This window comes from Martes martes (assembly GCF_963455335.1).
Source record: "Martes martes genome assembly, chromosome: 8".
Classification (NCBI taxonomy): domain Eukaryota; kingdom Metazoa; phylum Chordata; class Mammalia; order Carnivora; family Mustelidae; genus Martes; species Martes martes.
In genome coordinates this window covers 66,261,468-66,275,379 of record NC_137895.1, presented here as the reverse complement: position 1 = coordinate 66,275,379, position 13,912 = coordinate 66,261,468, and the positions used below count along the sequence as shown (strand labels likewise).

General features: G+C 41.3%; 1 protein-coding gene across 2 annotated transcripts; it reads right to left on the bottom strand.

Annotated features, from left to right (window-relative positions):
• Positions 1-399: 399 nt before the first annotated feature.
• Positions 400-11,989, bottom strand: PTHLH (parathyroid hormone like hormone). Of its 2 annotated transcripts, none has more exons than XM_080811882.1 (4): positions 11,718-11,989; positions 11,044-11,166; positions 5,003-5,425; positions 400-878 (listed from the first exon to the last, which is right to left on the bottom strand). In XM_080811882.1, exons 2-4 carry the CDS (start codon positions 11,142-11,144, stop codon positions 869-871), a joined length of 534 nt encoding a protein of 177 aa, XP_080668008.1. In that variant the 5' UTR covers positions 11,145-11,166; positions 11,718-11,989; the 3' UTR covers positions 400-868. The 2 variants fall into 2 exon arrangements, with proteins under 2 accessions (XP_080668008.1, XP_080668007.1); XM_080811881.1 differs by lacking the exon at positions 11,718-11,989 and adding an exon at positions 11,365-11,669.
• Positions 11,990-13,912: the final 1,923 nt, after the last annotated feature.

Below are 13,912 nucleotides of genomic sequence, written 5' to 3'. Positions count from 1 at the left end.
GCTTTACATTGGTGAAAATTACCCTTGGTCTTAAGGTTCCTTATCTGCCTCTCTCCGTTTTCTCAGATCTGGCTAACTCTCTGGACTGAGTTTCTTTAATCTTTTCTCCTGACTTCTCTGCCTTTATTCTGCTCTCTTCCGTCTTCACTTCAAATTGGACATACTTCATAAAAGGATGTCTAAGTAGTTCAGCCATTCTATTGAATTGAACTTAAATATTGGACAAAATACATTTTAAGTGTTTTTTTAACTAAAAGCTAATATGAAAATGTTAGAATATGTACCAACATAAACATATTATACTTATGGCTATATTCAAATACAGTTAAAAATATTACATCATGTTCCTTCTAGTAGAAATTTTAAAGGGTATACATAATTCACCTTCTGAGTCATAATGTAATTTAGATTATATTTTATTAGACATTCTTTACAAATTTAAAATACTGCTATTTTTACATGCACAGAGGAAAATCAGTTTGGATAATTATATTTAGGCATTATTAAAATCAACCACAAAATAGAAACACTTTATTGTGTCATTTATCAACATACTTGATATGTATATCTAAAGTGCATTATGTTACAAAAAATAGAGAAATTCAGCAGCACCAAGATACATTTACAAAATAAATACATCAGTTGACAAAATAAATTATGGTAAATGTGATAATAATAATTGGATTAGCCTTGGCAAAAAAAAAAATATTCACAATGACCAATGTGCAGTTTCATAGAGCAATGGGGAAGACAGTTTTATTCCAATGCATTTACAGTATTTACAGACAATAAATATTTCTAATACTTTCCATATGTTCACTATTACAGAATCCTGTAATACGTCCTCTGAAGGTCTTTGCTAAAAATTTCAATGCCTCCTGAAAAGAGAAGGAAGGGAGAGAAGAGGAGAAAGAAAATAGGTTAATTCTCCTTACCAAGTGAAAAGGCATAAAAAATAAAGGAATACAGAATTACAATGGAAAAGATTCCAGGGATTTCTTGTAAATATTCCTGATAGGTGGTATCAGTGGGATCTGCCTGACTCTCCAGAACCTTTGCTGCGGGCAGGGTCTTCAGCATGATCTAATGATCAGTGTAGCACAAGAAGAGCAAGGGCTTGGTTTCTAATTCTATATACTGTCTGAAAAAGGAGACCCTAGGGGAATTTTCCAAAACTGTCAACTGGCCAGTCTGGGAAGAGAAGGGACACATTTGAGAGTCTGGAAATAAGACTAGGTTGTGCAATCCATCATCAAATACACCTTGCTAAAAGCTTATTCCCCAGCGATGCCTGACATGGGTGATCCAAAGGTTGCTTGTTCTGTTCAGGTTTCCATTTGGCCAATCTCTCGCTAAGATAATGGCTGTTAGGAGAGTAGAGTGTGTGATTTGGAGTAAATGTTGGAAGGATGTGTAATTGAGCAGTATGTTTGGTTGGTTATTTGATGATATCAGTCATCGCATTAGCTGTCCTTAAACACTAATGAATGAAACTATTTTTGGATTTTAGATTCTGAAGTCAAAACTAAGAACTATTTGTCTCTCACTCTGCTGGTTTTTGGAATTGATCTGGAATGAGAAATTGGGAAAACCCATATTAAATTAGAGAAAAAGAATCAATTAATTTGAAAATATAAAATAGCAGTATTTCACTGTGTTTATTACACAGAATAAATTACCACCTGGGACTGACATCTCTTCCAACCCTTTCTAAAACATTGTAGTGACAGTATTTGAAGATGGGCTGGCAGCATTTTCTCTGCTCTTCTCTCTCCCTTTCTCTTCTCTTTGTGTGTCTATTTCAGTGTTGTCTAAAAGAAGCACCTATAGAATGGAACTCAACTGGCTGTGCCATTGCATTAATAGCTGGAGTGTGGGCAAAGTTTTACATGGCAGACCCATCTGGTGGTGAAAACCACAGAAGAGCCAACTTTTGACAAGTTAGGAACTTCACGTGCAACTTGAAGAAAGAAGAGCAAGTTGAACATTTAGGATGCTTTCTTATATTAAGAAATTGACATCTTCACCAATCATTTTAATTAGAATGGCAAAATAGCTCCTAACTGCAGAGAAAACAATTTAAGATTAACATTTTTAATGGTGGATGGATGTATGTTATGAAGAAAACATAAAAGGTGACTGTAAAATTCAATAATTTGTGTGCTATATAAATTTTAAAATGTTTTCATGTCGAATAGTATGTAGTGAATTGAACTTAAGAATAATGCAAACAGGGAGTGAATGATGAGTATTTTGAACAATTATTTCCTCAGAAGGAAGGAAAGAAAAAAAAATAAAGGACCAAGGAAAAGATCTTTTAATTATATTTCCCCTTGTCCGGCCAGTTTGCTTGTTATAATGGCACGTTTTAGAATAGCCAAGTAAAACATATAACATGGCTTGAAAGTATATGTGTGTGTGCGTGCGTGCGCGTGTGTGTGTGCATGTGTGTGACAGCACTTTAGAGTCTCTTTTGAATATTGAAAACTTTTGTATTATTTCTAAGTCAATATTTACCAGGGCAAAATATATGTTCTCAATTAAATGAGTCCTACCGTATCTGGACATCTCATTTACAACATCAAAAATTCCAAAATGTGATTTCCAACATTTGAACTATATACTTCCCACTGGTTCATGTGAGAGGAGCCAGGCAGTTTTAGCTCAGTAGTTTCTCTTAAGAAATACTACATATATTTTACTAAAATTCGTGCTTGCCATATCATCAGATCACTGTATAATAATGCAAAGAGACTAAAGAGAGGACACTAATAAAAGGTCGGTTGCTTACAAAACTGTAAAATAGTTACTCTGAAAAGATTCTGTTTGGATTAGAACATTCGCATGGCCCCATCGAGTCTCATCAGTACACTCTTGAATCTCCCTGATCTTCCCTGCACCTCTGTTGGGTTGTACTGGGAGAGGGCCAACGTCCAGCTGCCAGACAAACAGTGCTTTCCATGAACGTCCCTCACAACCAGGGAACAGAAAGGAGAAAGCAGAAACATTCTATTTCTTTTAGTCCTAGGTCTGGATTTGATTAGGCCACTGTCTAATTTTTACTAGATCTCCCTTAACATAGGGGTAGCTTTGGACATAAGAATTGATGAGTGCTGAATTTCATTAAATTCCCAGATACTTCAGAGCATTGCAAATCCTAAATAAATGAAATCCATAAAAAAGTATACTTTCGTTTTCAGAAATCTAATAAATGTACGTACACACACACACAGAGTACAACAATGGATAAAATTAGATTCTGGCAATAAAGCTCTTGCATTAGTTATAAATAGGTAGTTAGGATCCTATCTTAAAATACATTGAATATGTGCTCTGGGCCAAGATTTACAGGGTTTGTTACCCATTAGATATTTCCAGAATAGGTCATTCCCTCTGCTAAAAGTTTCTCTAGTGTCATTACTCCTTAATTACTGAAGTGGAAATATTTATCCAATATAATTATCATTTTATAAGCTATTTAATAATGAGTTTTGTCAACCTAACTCAAAGAGAGAAGTGATGCTAAGTAGGTCCGTACTCCCCCTTGAAACATCACCCTGTAATCCTATCTCTACTAGTCAGGGGAAAGGCCCGGAGAAGTAACAAGGGATTGTAATTAATGAGATCATTAGCTGCATATGACACGTCCTTGTGTGGTTTCCACTTTCTTTCAAACCCCACAGAAGAGCTAAACTGAAAAGTAAAAAACAGAAAAGATTGTGTTGGTGGAAATGTCTGAAGTAAGAGGCAGCAATAACACAGTGCTGGACCAAATATCCAGAGATGGGGAAACAAATCCAGTTCTGAGGACTACCTATCCCAGTTCCCAGGGCTGTTCAGGTCCTTTAGTCATGGAGTACCTTGGTTTTCTGGTTTATAAAATGAGGTTAATGTTTGATGCTTTTTCACCTCATGGAGACAGACATATCCAGATAGATAGAACAATCAGTACTAGATCTAAAAGGACCCAAACAACAAGTTACACTTTATTGTTTACTATGACAAGCATTTAACCCATGTCATCTTGACTAATCTTCACCCAGCCCTATGAGGTTGTTACAATTATTATCTTCACGGAAAAGGAAAGTGAGTCTTAGATAGACTATGTAACTTGCCCAAGGTTGTGAACTTTAATAGGTTCAGACCCAAGACTTGAACCTTAAGGTATCTGACCCCAAAGTCAGTGAATGCCATTACCACCTGCATCTGTGAGCCAAGAATTAACAAGCCATGTAAATGTGAAGTCTTATTATTCCTACTGCAATACCCTGGAAAATTATTTCAATTTCCCAGTGGATAAATAGATATATGAGAAAAACTTATGTCCTTCCCAAGTCAAAACTTAAAAATCTTCCGAATTCATGACTTTTTTGTTCATGGGTTGGTAGAAACCAGAGTTAAATTAAATTAAATAAATTGAGAGTGTGTGTTTAAATGTTTAACATTTATTTAAAAGAAAATAAATTTAAGGTTTAATTAAATATAATTAAATGGAAAATGTGACTGGCTCAGAATTGTCTACGGTAGGGTATTGTTTTGTAGCGTTTGTAGATCATGTCAAAGCCTTCTGTGTTCACCCCTGAAGTGAAAAAAAAGTAAGAAATGACAAAATGATCAAGAAAGTTTGCCAAGGTGCGAGAGTAGGGAAATAAATAAACTTCTACAGCAAATGATGAAGGTGGTACCGGGTTTCTGAAGCCAGACTTAGAAGAGAACTTCTTTGGTACAGTAGTAAAGGATTGGTGTTGGGGTTGTGATGGTGGAGGAAGAGAAGCAGGTTATTCAAGCCCCGTTTGTGCTTAGGTGGTGGGAGGATGCTACTTGAGGGCAGATATGCTGAGCCGTCTTGCTTTTGTAAGCTTTTAAATTGTGGAGCAGTGGATAGAGGGACAGAAAGGGAGGACATTCTAGATTTGTTCAAGCCACGGTGGGTGGAAAGAAGGGACACTACACAGCTTAGAGCAGCACCAAAGAGAGGCTATGGGGCACAGAAGCCAGTTACCGTAAATTGAGCTCCAGCGATGTCGCGGAGATGTCATATGGGTGGTCCCCTTCTCGCCCGCTCCCAGCTATGCCAGAGTTTAGCCAGGCAGACCGAGTTCGCCGTTTCTTTTTTTCCTGCTCCTTGCGTTTTCCAGGTTTGCCTTTCTTTTTCTTGCCAGGTGTCTTCAGTGGCTGCTCTTTGTATGTCTCCACCTTGTTGGTTTCCTGAGTTAGGTATCTGCCCTCATCGTCAGACCCAAATCGGACAGGGTGGTTCTTTGTGTTGGGAGCAGGCTTGGAGTTCGGGGACACCTCCGAGGTAGCTCTGATTTCAGCTGTGTGGATTTCTGCGATCAGGTGGTGAAGGAAGAATCGTCGCCGTAAGTCTTGGATAGATTTCCCCTTGTCATGAAGGAGCTGATGTTCAGACACAGCTCTTTTGCTTTAAGAACAAAAACAGCAAGAGAGGAAGAAAAGGAGAATATTTTAGTTGTTGGTATAGACCTCAAAGACAAGAGGAAGGGCCTTTGATTACGCAAAGCATAAGCTGGAAGGGCAGCAAGCTTGTGGAGCAGGGAAAGAGCAGAGAGGGAAGGGAAGTGTGGGCAGTTCAGAGTCTGTAGCCCCAAATCCCATTTATGCTGCTCCCTAGGTCTGTGGCTTTGGTGAGAACATGCCCCCCTCCTTTTAAGGCAGGGGTCAGATTCAGAGATTTCTATGCTCTCTTCTCAACTTAAAACATTATGATTCTGTAATTCTCAGCAATGGACAGAAAAAACTGAGCTTCTTTTCATGTTTTTCAGACTTATGTTGGGAAAATAAATCCAGATGTCCTAGCTGTGAAATTAAAAGGAGGCTGAATTTACTTGAGTACTCACCCGAGTGCACAGCCACTTACACGCACACACACACACTAATCCCCTATTAAGAAAATAATAATACTGAATCTCAGAGAACAACAAGCTATAAGAGGAAAGGCAAACAGAAGCTGAAGATGAAGTGAGCAGTAGAGGCTGTCTAGGGAACTACCTAACAGACTGAATTTTAATACGAGGAGTAGAGTACAGGCTACCAAGAGCCTATATTTGAAAGCCAAGTGTCAGAGAGAGAGTATGTGTATTTTTCTGTAAAGTAGTGGGTGGTCCCTTTAAAATGGGTTTCTTTGTGTTTAAATTGAGATCATCCTATTTTTTCCGTGCATCGTTTTTTTTTTTAATTTAGAATTTCAGAGGGTATTATCCTTAGTATTAAATTGAGATATTCACTTTTCTACTTGTTCTCTTTGTCTTAAAAAATGTCTCTAGGAACAAGTATGAAGTGGCTTTTCTGTTTAAACAACACTCTAATGATGTGTAATGGAAGAGAATGTAGTGGAAGAGAATCAACTAATTTCCCATCAATCCTTTTAGATGGCACCCTGACTCTTGTTTAAAAGTCCATCCACATATGCTTGTATTATTCTTGTGTATATTATTAACCATATGCAGGGATCGCATACATGAATCAGTCATATCATAGTTGCTTCAGCTGTGCCTTACTTTACTCCAATTTCTGCCACTCTGTAACTCTTCAAAATGGTTCACCATCAAGCATCTGAGGGTGTTTCACAGGGCTATCTCCCATGTCGTCTTACCTCTCTCTCACACAGTATCTGTGTCCCTTATTTGTTTATATTAGTACAACTTCTTTAACTCCTTAGAGAAATACGACAATAAAAATAGCATTAACTTCATTTTATAGATAGGGAAGTTGAGATTCAGAGAGATTCAATGACCTGCCTTTGTCCACAAAATGAAAACAGACAGAACCAGGGATCCAAAAATCAGGTCCTCTGATTCTGAGACCAAAGATTGCCTTTCAGTGACCTCAATCCTTTCTTCTGTGGAAGCAGAAGTGTATGTTGAGGAAACAAAAAGTGAAGGGCATAGAGTAAAAAGCTTGCAGTGGGAACCATGAAGGACAGTGGGCAAATGGATAGCAATTTATCTGTTTACTTGAAGATCAAGCTTACTTCTCCAACAAGGCCATTTTCATCCCCCCCAAAAAGGAACTAGGATTTCTAGAGTTTGGATTATCACTGGGGGAAACTGAGAGATTTCCTAGTCATATTGTGAATCAAAGTAGAATAAGACATGAAAATACAGGCATTATTTCTCTAGACCTTATACCCAGAATACCAGCTTCCTTTTAGTGTTTTAGTGTGTGGACTGACTTTAAGCAATGCAGCTTGTTCAAAAAAGACATGACTTAATGGAAAGGAATTTAACAGGAGCCTGGTTTAAATGAGGCATGAAGGAGTCTCTCTTCCTTTTTGAAGGTGCCACATGTGACTAGATTAAAATTCACTTACTTTATGGCAATAGTTAGTATTCTGGAAACTTTTAATAATATACAAATTTGAGGTTTTGGTACAAATATATTTATACTCTCTAATAACATTCTTGAAGAATAAGTGGGAATTAATCGCATATTTCATAAGTGTTGCAGTTTCATAAGTATCCTTTAGCAAAATGTCCCATTAAAGTTGTTCTTAACCAGTGATCATTTATAGGACCTGGGGCTTTTCTTTCTTTCTCAGTTCCTGGAAGATAACCACCCGATCTGTATTCCTCTCCAAATGTATAATACAGCCCATCCTTGCTTAACTTGAAGCCAAAACTTTTAATGGTTGGTCTGTTCTAATCAGGCCACCACTGCTTATGCCCCCTCTGGCTGGCATATATGCCTGTCATCTTGGCCAGCCTGTCAACTGTGAGTCACAGTGCCTTCTTAACCCAAGCACTGCACTTTCCCAGGATGGTTCTCATGAGAAAAGGAGGGGTAGGTCTATCCTTCTGTTTTATAAAAAGTTTACAAAGATGGTACAAGTCTGTTCAGTTTATAATAGTGTCTCTCTCGTGAGGTACCAAACTTCTTTCTGCCTTTAGGGGCAATTGTTAATATAATATTAGAAAACCCAGATTTTCTTAAATGCTAAATCTCAAACACAAGGAACAGCTCAAAGACTTCTGCATTTAAAATATTGTGAAGAATGAATTTCTGATTGGGCAACTGCACTGGAAGATCAGGGATTTAATACTATCTTTATCGTCAACAAGGAGTAAGATCCCTGGAGCATTTTACTTATTTTCAAAACAAGACATGAACTGACACAAGGGTAAATAACTAGCATGTACAAACTAGATATACACAGGTGGGGAGCAATGAATCCAAAGTAAGGAGGCTTTCCATTTAGATAATTCTGAAATATTTATGTGATAAATGTGGCCTCAATAATAGTCTATTAATCTATACATCCGCAAACATCCCCTAGCCCAGTGGTTTGCACGGCGTTTGTTACAATCCTAATATGGTATGTTTATGGTCTCCTTTGATTATTGTAAAAAAATTTTCAGAAATATGGGAGAAATGCTTAAGATAGGTAACTATAAATTCAGTCAAAACATAGCTCTTCTGCTCTAAAGAAAAATCACTCTCCAGGGAGTTTTCAGGGAAGAAGAGAAAATTGAAGGAGCTATCAAGGAACGCAGGGAGCAAAGGGAGTGATGGGACTGCCTCTTCCAGCACAGAAAGGAGCAGCAGGCTTGTGTTGAGGCTCAGCTACTTACGAAGGAGTCTGGGTTTGAGGAGAAAAGTTCTGTGGTACATGCACGAGTCAGGGTTCGGGTGTTAGAGTGAAGATGACTCACCACAAGTCCCTTCCAACCCAAATGACTCAGTCAAAAGTTATGCTTTTCATTAAATGGAATAGACCCAGTCTGGCTCCCAAGCAAATCAGCCAATTATGTTTTAGGTTCTGAATCTACTGGAATTCCCTCTGTAACTTAAATACAAAGGTTGCTACCTGCCGAGAGTCATGTTCATTGGGACAAGAATGTCTATAGGCCTCACTTTCCAACCTCCAATTTATTCATGCTCTAGCCCCATTAGCTAAAATCTTTTGGACGATCACAACTTATAACTGCCTCCTCTGCATGGCTTAGGAAGTGTTATTGTTGTAGTAGTCCCCCCACCACCTCTCAAAGTCAGTCCCTAGTTAGAAAAAATATCTAAAGCAATTTCTCTAATACTTGGTGTGAAAAGTAATTGGGGAGTAATATGATTTGATTATATGTTAACATTTCTTTCAAGAAATTAGGTTGATTTAGTGTAATAGTAGACTAATGTTTTGTCTAGCACGCAAAATTTACTGTTACTTGGCAGCAATGCAAAAATAATGACTTGTTTTTTTAAACTCCATTTGGCTGTAATAATTTGATGAAACATCTTCATCTACTGATGATTTCAGCCTTCAGGAAAAACCATGGCTGTAATATGATGATCTATTAGCCATTAACTATAAGAATGTTTTGTGGTAGTTTTATAACCATCTGCTGAGTGTGAGTGTTTAACTACAATATTATATTTCACCCACAAACAAAACTATGATAGAGTCTCTGGCTGTTAAATGGTTTCTGATGTGTATTTTGCAAGGTGCAACAAAGAAAGAGTTAAAAATAGCCTTTAGGACTACTTAGCACTATTTTTATGTCATAACTGTGGATTTAATCATGGTCCATTTACAGTTTCTCAAAAGAGAAAACAGGTATTTCTCAAGCAACTGTAAAGAAAAATCTGGCTCTGTTTCAAGACAGTATTTCTTGGCCAGTATTTAAGCGTGCTTTTAAAAATTCACTCTTCATCTATATCTATATCTATATCCATATCTATATCTATATATGGACTTTAAATAATTTAATACAAGTCTTAAAAAGAGGAAAACGTCTGAAGACAATTTTCAGAAATACATCAGCAAAATGTTGATTTGAAGAATACAATGCAGCTTTATCTTCAGTGCAATGTTCTACACAATTTGCCTTAGGAGATTCGTAATAGATTTTCATTTTGGTGCCAAGGTTCAGACATGTCTAAAGTAATTTCATTTAAGGATTTTCTGCTCTAATAATAATAGACCAAGGGCACATATAAAACAGTTGCCTTTTTGTACACCCTCGGGAATTTACAAGGAAGCACCATGAACTCCATTGTAAATATTGGATATTGCTATTTTTATTGTTAGTGTAAAAGCCCCTTAATTCCTTCTCCAGAGGCAAACTCCTCTCAGTTCTCAATCTTTATGGTTTTCACATCCTGAACAGAGTCTGCAGCTTAAAGATCACCCAAAGATGGCATTACACACATTAACGTACTTCTAGGTCCAACAGATTATTAAGATGGTGTTACTCAGCTGCTCTTCCAACTTGCAGTCATACAACATGGTAATATTTCTCTGGTGTGCTTGGATGTATGATTATGTTAAAGTAAAAATTATCCTTAAAAGAACCACCAAATGAGAATGCCAAAATACAAGTTTTCGGTCTGCAATACAAACATTTGACTCCAGATTAAAGAACTGTTAGCAATAAGTCCAAGAAAAAACAGTTTTCCTCACCTAATATTCCTTTTGGAGTCAGGCACTCTAGCGTTCCTGAAGTGTTATCAATACTAACGTTGGAGTTGTGCCACTGCAAAGTTGTTACTACTTTATTATATAATATGCTTTCATTATGTAATGTGGTTCATTTCATATGCTTAAAATTATGTCATTCATAATAAAGTTAGATGTAAGGCTTCTGCTTTCACACACAAACTGCCACCCACATTCAGTCTGTAAATCAAACGCACACAGACCTGTGTCCCCCGGCTCCCTCAGCTTCTTCCGAGTTATCCGTCTCCTGTAATCCTCAGCGTTTCAAAACCTTCCCAGGTCCTGGAAGTATAACCTTTTCCTTTCACTACAGACAGATGATCTTTGTCCAGAGGAGATTCTGCGCTCCCTCTTACGGAAACTCATGGAAAATTTGTCTCTTGCCTGTCTCCCCTTGAGGTTCAACCAGTGCTCCCGCCGGGGTTGAAGGCACTGTCTCAGCCCCCGGCAGGTAGCCGGCTCTCCCCGCTTTTTAACTCGGGCAAGGAGCATCAGTGACCGCTGAGAGCCCTCGGCAGCGCCCCAGCCTGGCGGCCTCTCCCACTGGCCCTCCCAGCCCTCACCCGGCGCCCCGAGGAGGACGGGGCACTTACAGCCGGCGGCCGAGCTCCTCCACCGAGCGCCCGCAGGAGGGCACCGAGTAGCTCAGCAGGAACACCGCGACGCTCCACTGCTGAACCAGCCTCCGCAGCATCGTATCTTCTCGCTCTCGGGACCTGCAAGAGTGGAAAGGGGCCCGAAGTGTCAGTCCGGAATCTCCATCTCCTGGGACTACCACGCTCCCCGTTTTAGCTGGCTCTCACTTAGCCTCTTCGACACCAAGGGCATCTCCCAAGTTGCAAAGAAAAGAAAAGAAAGAAAGAAAGAAAAAAAGAAAGAAAGAAAAACTTTCTCTGAAGCCTCTCAGCACTTACTTATTTAGGAATCAGCTACTGCAACAGTGCTTTTTCCAAAACCACACAGGCAAAAAGGGACCAAAAGGAAAACAAAACAAAACAAAAATCAGAGACGTTCCTCTGCAATGATAACCAAAATGAAATGCTTTTATATATGCATCAATGATGAGCCTCGTGTTTACACGTCTTCCCTATCAATGTCTAATTAAATCTAGCCGGCAGTTCTCCCAGGTTCGTGGAGCAGAGCTAAGCCCTTCCTAAAAAGAGAAGAAAGTTTCCCTCCTCTGAAGTCAGCTTCTTTGCGAACTAGGCCGTCTTGTTCCAGAGCCACTTGTAGAGACCCACATATATATACATAGCTGTCTGTCTACCTCCTCTGGTGGGCTGGTTGCTTCCGGAAAGTTGATTCCACACACCCTGAGAACAAGTTTCAAGTGCGTGTGTCGTCGATCAGGAGGGCCAGGTGGCAACGAGGGCGGGTTAATAGCGGCGCGGAGGGGAGGCGGCGGCCCGAGCGGCAGGGCAGCGGCGGCCCCGCTTCACGGGCGGGGAAGCATGCTGGCCGGGCGGCGCAGGTTGGAGGCGAGTTGAAAGCCTAGCAGAGGAATGTTCACACGCTCCCAGGCAAACCTGCCGGAGAAGTGAGCTAGTCGCAAAGAGGTGGCGCCCTTGGAACGCGCGCGGGGCGAGCAAGGGCGCGGGCGCGCGGGGGGCGGGGGCGGCGACGGGCGGCCGGAGCGGGCCCCGTGCCGCCCGAGCTAGCAGAGGGGAGCTCTGAGCTGGGAGTGTACTGCGAGCGCCTTAGCTCCCCGCGCCTCCGGTTCCGCGGCCCCCGGGGCTGCCCGGAGGTCCCCCGAGCCCCACCCGAGAGCGCCGGTCCCGCGCGCCATCCCGGGGGCCGGGGGCGTGGGCGGATCTGCCAGTTCCCGCTGGGTCTGACCGGCCCCAGACTGCACGGCGGAGAAGCGCGCTGAGGTCCCCGAGGGCGTGCGGGCGACCCGAAACAGTCACCGCTCCCGGCGCGTCGCACCAGCCGCGCCCGACTGGACGCGCAGCCGCCCGAGGCCGCTGGGGGCGAACCAGCAAGGAGGAGGCCGAGGAGTAAGGGGCTGGAGAGCGTGGGCTCCCGGAATCCTCCGCGGGGAGGTCGCGGGCGGTTGGCCCTTGGCTTTAAGGAACCCTAAGGCAGCCCGGGAGCTTGGGGAGCGACATGGGAACCCTCCTCCATGGCCCTTTCCGGGGACCCGCTGAGTGGGGAGCATCGCCTAAGGCGGGGGGGAGCGTTCGCTTAGAAGAGTAAAAAAAGGTTTCAGACTTCAGGTCGAGCTTGCATTTCTTGCTGTCTTAGAATAGCTGAGGACATCTGGAGCTGGTCCAAGAAAACCCGCATACGTGATGGAGACCCTCTTTTTAATTGCCGAGGTGGACAGACACTCCTGGGGAGCGCACGCGGCCCCTTCGCCCACCGACTAGAGTCTAACCCACCCTTTCCCGACAACCTACTCTCTCACCCCCACCCCACCCCATCCCCCGCCCAGTCCCCTGTTACATATTCTGGGATGACTCTATCCGTGTCGCTTCAGCCCGCAGATGAAGCGGAACTATCGCTGTACCCGGCTCAGCCTCGGAGAAGCGAAGGGAAAGCAGGGGGTTCTTCCCAAAGTACTGGGCGGGGAAGAAGACTGCTCTGAATTACTGGGCAGTATCATCTAGGAAAGGATTGCAGCGGATGTGAACGCCCGCCCCACGGATTCCTCTATCTTTCTGAAATGAACGCGGGTAGTTGGGAACCATTCAAGGGATGTTTGTCTTCTAGACAGACAACCCCACTGGTACGTTTCAATGCGCTGTGTGATTTGGAGATGTGAGGTGATTTAGGGAGCCTGACCTTGTTATCAAGTCTGGCTTCCTGTCTGATGCACCACGGATTTTACCGAGGGTGGGTGAAATAGCGCCCTCTCCCTCGCTGATCTCGGTTCCCTTTCCCCCTCGTTAAGAGCAGATAGCTAGCAGTTAATATAAGCTCCTTTAAGTTTGGGTGACAGTCACCCCTTCTCACAAGTTCCTTTCTCCCTCATTTGATTACTCTAAACTCCATACTTAAAAAACTTGGCTTCTTCCCACTGGAAAAAAAAATCTGGGAATTTCCACAATTTCCCTTGTTTAAGAATTTCTAAATGTTAGATCTGTTTGCATGGCATGAAAAGACAAAGTATCAGCACTCAGAAATGTCAATCTTTGAACCTCTGACACTTTCTGATTTATAATAAATTCTTTCCAAAAAGAAGCAGGAGTCTTAAAGCAATCATTAGATCTGAAGGGGGAAAATCTGTAAACAAAACAAAACAAAAAAAGTAAGTCACAAATGATCTATTTAACACTTGCAAGTTAATATTAAAATGATAATATTTGCTTCCAAATATTTGCCCAAAAGTACTTAGCCAAATTTCAAACTACCTAGGCTTTAAAAAGTCAACCCTCTCCCAATAAAAGTTTAAGACACAGTCAGGTTGAAAATATCAAATCACTTATGCTGTAAATAAATTCATTATTCTCTCAGAACATT